Consider the following 10069-nt stretch of genomic DNA (forward strand, 5'->3'; position numbering starts at 1 on the left):
TGCTGTGTGGATCACAAACTTACAAGTAGGAGGATTACAATAATCAATAACACTGACTTCTATCGACCCGCCACGCACACACAAACACACAGCAAGTAATTAGTTGACAACCGACAAGGCAGCACACGAGCACGCTCCCACATTGCCAGAGCTGCTTGTGCCGGGATACACTTGCAGTTGCTTCTGCACCAGAAAACAAAAAGGTCACGAAGCAACCTGGAGATAGACAAAGAGAGGAAGACAAAACTAGACATGCATTTTGGGCTTTGCACAACATGAAAAACGTTGACCAAAAACTCATTATCATTAACCCCAACATTCCTCAGACTCTAACTGCACGCGGGCCTATGTGCGGAGTCACGATTCACAGTGCCAAATGTAGACATCTCTCCTCCAGTCCACCAATAGATTCAAAAGATTCAAGACGTGCATGCAGAAAACAAAGAGCTCACGTTTGTTTTAATGAACTCCACAACAAAACAAAGAGAAATATACATTGGTAGTGAGCACTGAACATGCATTCTTTAAAATGACAGAAATATAAATAAAAGGGTCGGTGCCAAACGCCAAAAGCCAACAATAGTTTGGCCAGTTTATTTACTTCTGTTCTATACACATACCTCAATTGATCCAGCTCAATGTTGATTAAGCAGAAAATAGACCTGTTCGATAACTTTTCCAGACAGACCAGATTGACACAGAGCACATGGGTCTGAGTTGGTCAGAGGAACCTACCATGCATGCATTTAGGATGTTGGGGGGAAAACAGAGTACCCAGAAAAAACCCACGTAGGCACAGGAAGAACATTCATGCTCTACAGTACAGTATGGTTGGAACCTGCCAGGGAAATGAACCCTCGATCTTAGAACTGTGATGCAATTGTTCTAACATACCCTAACCAGGTCAAAATATATTCGATGCAATATATTGCCTGCCTGGCACTGGCAAAGATAGACACTGAAATCTCATGTTTCAGTGGCTTCTTCAAGTCAAAATGGATTGAAGTTTTTCCAAGTTATTTCCTGCTAAAATTATTGCATGTGTACTCATCTAAAACATCAACGCTAACCACAATACAAGCACCAGCACTGCCCTCTTGTGTCAGACAACCAGAAAAGCAGTTTAGATTATCCAGACTTGTTATTCATGATTCAATGTAGAAAATTGCGTCAAATGCCCAGCCTTATTCAGGAGGTTGGAATACCAAAGTGTATTCACACATTTATTTATTTGACATGATTTCTTTTCTGTATTTTGCACATTTGGAAAAAAAAAAACGGCTTTACCTTGCACAAACACTCAATTCCACTGAATGTCAAAGGCTGAAAGAAATGCATTCAGGACCAACCAAAATAATATTTAAGGAGATTTTTATTTAGATGAAAAGGAGGGGCTCTTGAAAAGCATGGAAAACATTAGGAATGTTGTCTTGCTTTGAATACAATAGCATTTTTAGGACTTATTTGACCGATTTGCCGATGTCGATGCAAGCCAGTGCTTTGGAGTCAATTTAAGTATTTGCCGATACAGTAGATCAAACCATCACCATGTATACGTACGTGCATGTATAAATATTAAATCCCCATTCAAATTTGACACGTTGGTAGCAGTAGTAATTACAGTATACCCTCAGTGGTGAAAATTTTCAGGCAATGTATCATGGAATATCACAAACAAAGCAAGTCTTAAGACTCCATAATGAACACATTTAGATTGGTCATTTACAGTATGTTGTTAAGACTTGGCACCAGTAGCCAAGGTGCCGTCTTTAGACGTATCAAATCCATGGCAAATAGCGTGTGGGTATGTAAAAAGCTAACTTTTAAAAGAGGAAACGTGACAGGACAAGAGATAAAGTGGGTTTCCTTTCTTCTTCAGCCGTTCATGACCATCCTGACCAGTTCTGTGAGGAGAGATGAGAAACAAAACATGTCAGAAATGCATGTAATGGCACTTCCCCAATATTGATGTCCTGATTAATAGGAAGCATGGAGACACTGAAAGAGAGAAGGAGGTGAGGAACCAGTCTATCGCTTTTTCAGCCAAAGCGTTTGGCCGCGTCTATGATCCAACGAGAGCTGGTTAGAGAAGCCGTATGCGCCAAGTGCTTTCCTCCAACCGAGACACAGAGAAAAGAGAGGATGAAGGGAGCGGGCAGCTACAAATTCAGATTTTCATCAGCACAGAGGAAAAAACAGCGCAAGTATGACTCTATGCAGTTGTCTGGTTAGTAGAAAAGGGGGTACTGGTCCATCCGCCCAAAGACAACACGTTTAAGGGAAAGCCAACGGTCTACTTGAGTGCTTCTGCGAACAGAAAGAACAACACCTACACTTTTCAAACACCGACAGAGTAGAGAAGCCCTTTAAGAGCGCCGTTGGCATGCAAATGAGCAGCTGCCACGTGATCTGTACAGTCTTTCTACGTTAGACAAACCCTGTGTGTCCAGCACACGCCAACCTAGCGTGCCGGGACACATGCAGAGTGCCATGCTAAAGGCAAGGGACAAAAGTAAAAGGACAGGAAAGAACCTCTGAACTAAATTCACAAAGGACCATAAGGCTTTCCCAAGTTAGGTAAACAGGTTCAATCTACTTTGAACCTAAACAGTCTTTCACCATCTAGACTCAAACAAGTGTTAGCGAGGCCTATTGTGAGTGTATTATTATTATTATTATAATAAGATAGCGAGAAAGCAGGAAAGCCTGGCCGTGCCACCTGATGGTATACACAATACCCGTACCGGCCCTCAGCCTGACATGATGTGGCGCACAAAGGCTGTGGAGGAAAAACAGTTACACACCGTGAGTGGTCCGCAATATACAAGCCTACAGAAGCAGTAAAGTTGCTAAGGTTTTCCACATTGTGGCGACCATCGCAACCCCGTGATACTCAGGTTTTCAATCACAAAAGCAACCTTTAGCAATTTCAAATGAACCGACAAATCAACCCAAGATTTCATGCTTCAGATGGTTTGGATATTTTTTGGTGTACTGTATATATAGTATACACATCATAGGTTATGATGATACTATGTTTATTGCACTTGCTTCTTCAAATGGTTTCACCCTTATTCAGGTGAATTTTTCCATCCACTTTCAGAGCAATCTCACCTTCATAATTGATGCAGCCATTGGCATCTTCGTGTCCCGCCAGGAGAGTCTCCACTTCTTCCTCTGTCATTTTCTCACCTGGACAGCGACATTAAAAGTATTACCATGGGAATTTAAAACATTTTAGGGGAACCTCAAAGAAATCATTAATAGAAAAATAAATAAACACCCTACCGAGAGTGGTGAGAACGTGACGCAGCTCGGCACCCATTACTGTCCCATTGCCTTCCTTGTCAAAGACGCGAAGTCCCTCCACAAAGTCCTCCATGGAACCTTGATCTTTATTTTTAGCGATGGTCTGAAGCATGGGCAAGAACCTTTCAAAGTCCAGCATCTTGGTATTCATCTCTGAGAGCAAAGAGAATGTAGTACTGTTAAGGAAGTGTGTGCTCCGGGGTTATGATTCCTCGCTTTACATTTAAGCCCTCTAAATGGGAGGGAATAATATGAAAGCCTTACCCTCAGCTTTGGGGTTGCCCAGAACCTTGAGAACATCAGCAGTGACTGGGTTCTGTCCCAGGGAGCGCATGACATCTCCACACTGACTGTAACAGATCATCCCCTCTCCTGTTCTGTCGAACAGCAGGAATGCCTCCTTAAATTCTGAAAAATAAAATATAATCCACATGAAAAGGAGGGACACAAACCGAACAAAAAATGTTGAAGTGTAGGGCTTGGAAGAGATTCTAGGTCACAGAATGATGGAAAGGCTAGATGATTAAATGTGACTTGACAAGTAAAATATAGTTATGACACTGACATGCAAACTAAAGAAACAAAGCAGGCTTTAGTTGTCATTAAAAACATTCTTGTTAGGCACAAAGAAATAGACACTTAAGGCAACGTAGAGCTCAGGTTCTGCTTAAAAGTACTGCAAAAATGACACCCTAGAACAATTCAAAACACATCTATGTGGCAGTGAAACCCTCAACCTCCAAAAAAGGCACATTTGACATTTTGAATTTGAGTTCGTGTACATGTCTTATAATACCAATTTAAAAAGGCGCTATGAAATAGTACAAGTGACGTCAAAATAATAGCAGACTATGTTTTGACACAAATACATTGAAAAAGTCTCAGAAAAGGCTTAATAAATGAACTAGACAGAAGATGTCACACGTAAAATGGTGAAGATTTTTGCAGTCTGCTAGCATGTTATTTCTAGACTATTGTTTTGTTGCCATGTAAGCACTGTCAACATGTAAAAAATAGCAAAAGAAAGATGGGCATGAAGATCAGTTATGGTTGGGACTTCACACCCAGAATTGCCAAAAAAACTTGAGTGTTTCCCAATACAATCTTTTGGATAGAATACCTAAGAAGTGGTAAAGCACAGCAAGATTTGAGTTCCAAATTCATTTTAAAAAAAATGTAAAATAACTGCAGACTTTCATTTTTTTACTTGGGCACCAAATAACACTTGGGTAAATAGTAAAACAACTCCTATACTACTGAAGACAATTGAGACGGATGGATAGATTATAAACACTAATCCAACAATGGGCAAATACTGAATACGTATTCTTATCTGCGTCATTGACACAAATACAATGGGGACAACAATGATTAGTAATTACATTAGTGGATTACAACAACAACAAAAAAATGGTCAAGAGCTAGCAGCAGAGTTCAGTTTGCTGTCAATATTTTAGTGGGAAATATGAACAATGTGGAAATTTAACTGGTCGTCAGGCCTCTACATCTAAACAAAAAAAAAGTAAAAACAATAACAAGATAAAGTACTTGCAAAGTAATGCACTGATACAGTACACTAATTAGAATTGGCGGTAGGGCAAAAACCAAGCCCAGGTTCTTAGGCGGTGTAGTCAGTTTTTTTCCCTGTTCAACGGAATGCGCCTCTTCCCTTCTGGTAGTAGACAACTTTTCCCCAGCACCATATTTGGTAATGGAGGAGTGGAGGCAAGGAGGAGGAGAAAGCAAGAAGAATCACAGCCTATTATGTCGACGGTGATTAAACATACAGCACATCACTGTGTACGGCACCAAAAAAGGGGAAGCGCTTACAAATGACCGTCTAAGAATTGATGAGCCAAAGTTGATGATAACCTTACACAAATCAGGAATGGCAAAATACTCTGCACGATGACAGTTTGTAAAATTACGCCACTGCAGATGCACTATTGTCCACATTACATAGCCACCAAATTGAGTTATGTTACATCAAACGAGTATTATTTGGACATATAAAACAGCTCAACTCGCCTCATTCACAACTATTAAAGTACAAAATTCAACATGCAAAGCAACCCCTATACAAGGCCAAATAGGCCATTTTTTTGCCTTTTTACCGACTTACCATGTATCTGTTCCACGTTAAATTCAATCTGTGAAAAAATAGGCAGTTGCAAGGAGAGGAAAGGATGAAACAGTGAAGGAAATAAAGGGAAAATTAATGAAATTGTTCCTAGTGGGACAGGAGAACAAAAAGCAGGGGAGAGTGGCGACAGGGGGCAAAGTGCCATTGGAACCAAGCAACAATGATAGCAAGCACGAGGAAGTATAATGTAAAAAATAAATGTTTAGTACTCACCCTGGATTTGATCGTCCGAGAAGTCTGACTGTTGGAGACATTTCACGAGATGAAAATATATATTTTTTGTTTTTGAACGACGCTAGCAATGTTAGCTCCGATTCACTAGTGCTTGAAACAACCGTAGGTTCACAATTATGTCTCTTTTCTATAATTAACTGGTTCACACATGTTTATTTTTACACAAATATACGGTTAAACTATATTTATTTGCCGGGAAGTGAGGGCGTTCATTAACGTACAAGCCAACAGTAGCTTGAAAAAGTTGCACTTCCGCTAGCAAGCAGAGAGCAGAACGACATTTTGAAACCCACTTTTCCAAAACGATTACATCGATCACTAAACGACACTTAAACTGCATTAATGAACGGGGTTGTTTGTTTGTTTTTATGAAAAAATGAAGCGAAAACTCACCATGTTTGAGACGGCTGAGGTGTGTCCGCGATGTTGGCAGAGAAAAGAATTTGACACTGACTATAAGCACTCGTCAGACTCAGGAGGAGTGACGGAGCGGGTGATGGGCGGGGCGAGGATTACCACACACCCCTAAAAGAATCAATGTGACGTAGATACGTCATTACGTCACTACGTCCCCAGGGTAACGTCTGCCAATTCCTACAGTCATACTATGTATTATATATATTGATACATCAGGCCTTTCATGCACGAAGGATTAATTATTCCGTTTTTCTTTTTTATAACCCTTTTACAGAACATCCATTTCACACTTTGGCTGCCGCTGACGGTGTTAGACGTCGAATCCATTTTGAAACATCAGCATACACAGCCAGGCTTCCTGGTTTAAATGAATTGGACGCCTGTCACCATCAATTATGCATGCAATTGGTTAAATACATTGATTAAAAAAAGTTGCTCTGTTACTTGGGATCGTAACCAGTGGGTATGTCATTAATTTAATTTCATTAATTTGAATGTATTCATTTATTTTAACTATCAAACTATATATTTTAAAAGATGCCTTACCTAAATAGTTAATTACTGTGCAAAGATTTAAGGGGGGCGGCCCTGCGGCTGAGTGTTTAGCGCGTCGACCTCACAGTAGGGGCCCTGGGTTCAAATCCAGTTCGGTCCAGCTCTGTGGAGTTTGCATGTTCTCCATGGTCCTGTGTGGGTTTCCTCTGGGTAATCCGGCTTCCTCCCACATTCCAAAAACATGCATGGTAGGCTGATTGGACACAGCCGATCGCAGACCACAAGGAGACGGACAATCGTACACACCCACACCCATACCTAGGGGCAATTTAGCCTGAAGTCAGGTGGGATAGGCTCCAGTCAGAAGTGACCCCGCAGTGGTAAAGTGACTTACACATGAAGATAGATCATGTTAAAAAGTATTTTTTAATTTTAAACGTTTTTTTTTAATTTTAAACGTTTTTTTTTAATTTTAAAAATTCAATTGCACCTAATTTAAAATAAACTAATTTGCTGCTATTTGGATTGGATTGGATAACTTTATTCATCCCGTATTCGGGAAATTTCGTTGTCACAGTCGCAAGAGGGTGAGGATGCAGGAATAGGAAAGGCATTTTAGACATAAATAGATAGGTAATAAGTAAATAAATAAATAAATACATGAATAAAATAAATACATGAATAAATATATAAATAAATAAGCATGTTGCTTAGCACATATACATACATACACATAAATGTACATGCATGCATACGGTAGGTCTTAACACTCAGCCATTTTTTTGTTAAAGAGCCTGACAGCTGATGGGAGGAAGGATCTGCGGGAGTGCTCCTTCCTGCAATGAGGGTGCCGCAGTCTATTGCTAAAGGAGCTTCGGAGGGACTCCACAGACTCATGCAGGGGGTGGGAGGTGCTGTCCATGATGGACATCATCCTGGTCAGCATTCTCCGCTCTCCCACTTCCTCCACAGAGTCCAGAGGACAGCCCAGAACAGAGCTGGCCCTCCTGACCAGCTTATTCAGCCTGTTCCTGTCCCTCTCCATGCTCCCGCACCCCCAACAGAGCACTGCATAAAACACTGTAGATGCCACCACAGTGTCGTAGAAAGTCCTCAGCAGTTTCCTGCACACTCCAAAGGACCGTAGACTCCTCAGTAGGTAGAGGCGGCTCTGGCCCCTTTTGTACAGGGCATCTATGTTTGTGGTCCAATCTAGTTTGTTGTTGAGGTGAACACCCAGGTTTTACAGTCACACGTCCCATTCATTGGACTGTAAGAGCTGTCAGTTACTGAAGATTCAGTCAATGTATTTACTCCCAATAAGCAATTTATTCAGTAATTGATTTTAAACATCGCTTGACCTTGCCAAGGTCACAGCGGGACGGAGCCTATCCCAGCTGTCTTTGGGCAAAGAGCAGACCACACCCTCAACTGATTGCCAGTCAATCATAAGGCACACACAGAGACAACCATTCGTACTCACCATCACGCCAGCACAGAGTGGAAATCGGTTCCACACTGCCTGCACCAAAGTCAGGCAAATGAAACACTAGACGATGAGTGGTTATCAGTAAGTATAGTTTATATCCAAAAGTAAATAAATAATACAAAACGTATGTCCTGTGTGGAGTTTTTGTGTCCTCCGTACTTATGTGGGGTTACCCCAGCTTTTCCCAACATTTAAAAACATGCTTTGAATTTGCAGTGTGTTTGGTGCTCAATAGACTTGCAAGATTGAACAGCACATACATTATATACATTTGTCAAGCCCAAGCACCACGAGCAGCAATGGATGTTTTTGCACACTGGACAGTACAAGCACTAAAAGGGGAGTGCAGGGTTGGTTGCCGCATGGACTGGTTGTCATGCTTCCGATAACCTGACCACCCGAGGGCGATGTGGCACAATATTGGTGAAATAATATCATTCCAGTGCCCAAATTTTACTGTTCGGTCACACATGACTCTGAGATAAGAGGCCGTTACTTTTCAACAGGCTAACTATTTTTCTTAATGGGCTTTTACACAAAAGGTTTATAGATATGAAAGTGCTACCGTTGGTAAGTACAAGTATGATTATTAAGCTAGAGCTTTTATTTAAATTTATAGATTCATAATTTAATGCTAGCAGGTAGTTTTTCTTTTATTCAAAACCACATTGTGGCCATGTGTTGATTAAAAATTATTCATGAAAGTCTGAAAATATGACAACCAACCTTTCTCTCCTGTGTTGTCACGGCATGCATTTATGAAGGCATACACAACATCCACAGAGTACACAATAAACTACATTTCAAACAATAGAATTTGTTGTGTCAATAACTTCCAAATAAGATTCCCTTCACATAAAGTACAATACATTTGCATGCAATCTGTGAAAAGAGCAGTGGATTAACCACGTTAGCACTAAAATGGCAAATGGAAAAGGGCCTATATGATGCCCTAAGAGGATCTAGAATGGCCTACAAATTAATCAGTATTGCAGCAGAGCCTTTTTCTATTAGAAAAGACTACCAAAAAAATCACTAATGAAGCTCATATTATTAAAATTATATTTCCTTGGCACCAAAATGCCACATGATGACGCTAATATTTCAAACGATAAACCATGGCTTGAATGTGACCAAATAAAGAGAAAATCTTAATTTTTCAACATCTCTACTACAATATCTGTACTTCTGTTTATTTGTCCAATCGACAATTAAAGGCTGTACGAAACTTTCATTTTTCTGTTTCCTCTTTTATGTATGGTTTGACAAAGTCAGCCTTAAATGATGTGGATGGCATCATTCATGATGCCCTAGTTCTTATTTTAGCTTTTATATTACCACACACTGCTCTTGCTGTCATTATGCTTCATGTGATACATTGGAAATGAGATTCTCAGTTGGTTTCTATGTCATCTGACATCAAAATGCTGCTTAATATTTACATTATGACAATAGGCAGATGATTGTCGTTACTCACCTCAAAAGTAGTGGGGTCAAATGGTGAATCTGATATTTGCAGAGTATTAGATTTCTGCTCTGGGGCAGCTTTTGGTGCTCCAGGCATGTATGGAGAAGGAGGGCCCAGTCTGGGTTGACCCTGTGGTGCGTTTGAGTTCTTGATGGAGGGGTCTTTTTTAGTAGCCATTCCCTACCCCCCTTGGACAGCCTCAATCTAAGAAGAGAGTTACTGATCTGAAACACTTGTCAAGTGTGTCAATGTGATGAAATGGGTTGGGGGGAAAACTGAGATGATGATGCGTTTGGTGATGAGAGACTCTAGGCGTGGCTATGCAGAACATATTAAAGAGAGAGAGAGAGAGAGAGGGCTTCAGCAATTTTAGAAAGAGTTGAGGTGAAGTAGGACAGTGTTGTCAAATTTATGGCCCCCGGGATACTTCCAGCCCACCAGGTGGTCCAATCTGGCCGACGGTGTTGTTATATGTCTGACAGGCACATTATACTTCAATCATACAAAAATCACA

General features: G+C 40.7%; 1 protein-coding gene across 4 annotated transcripts; it reads right to left on the minus strand.

Moving 5' to 3' along the window:
• Positions 1–1354: 1354 nt before the first annotated feature.
• LOC144071586 (myosin light polypeptide 6) lies at positions 1355–9747 on the minus strand. Of its 4 annotated transcripts, none has more exons than XM_077596829.1 (7): positions 6080–6216; positions 5666–5693; positions 3574–3717; positions 3289–3462; positions 3115–3192; positions 2745–2779; positions 1355–1904 (listed from the first exon to the last, which is right to left on the minus strand). In XM_077596829.1, exons 1-6 carry the CDS (start codon positions 6080–6082, stop codon positions 2751–2753), a joined length of 456 nt encoding a protein of 151 aa, XP_077452955.1. In that variant the 5' UTR covers positions 6083–6216; the 3' UTR covers positions 1355–1904; positions 2745–2750. The 4 variants fall into 4 exon arrangements, with proteins under 4 accessions (XP_077452955.1, XP_077452964.1, XP_077452972.1 ...); XM_077596838.1 differs by having other exon boundaries at positions 2720–2779; XM_077596846.1 differs by lacking the exons at positions 2745–2779; positions 5666–5693; positions 6080–6216 and adding exons at positions 5432–5459; positions 9565–9747.
• Between the last annotated feature and the right edge of the window lie 322 nt (positions 9748–10069).

The sequence above is a fragment of the Stigmatopora argus genome, chromosome 1 (assembly GCF_051989625.1).
Source record: "Stigmatopora argus isolate UIUO_Sarg chromosome 1, RoL_Sarg_1.0, whole genome shotgun sequence".
NCBI classification, from domain to species: domain Eukaryota; kingdom Metazoa; phylum Chordata; class Actinopteri; order Syngnathiformes; family Syngnathidae; genus Stigmatopora; species Stigmatopora argus.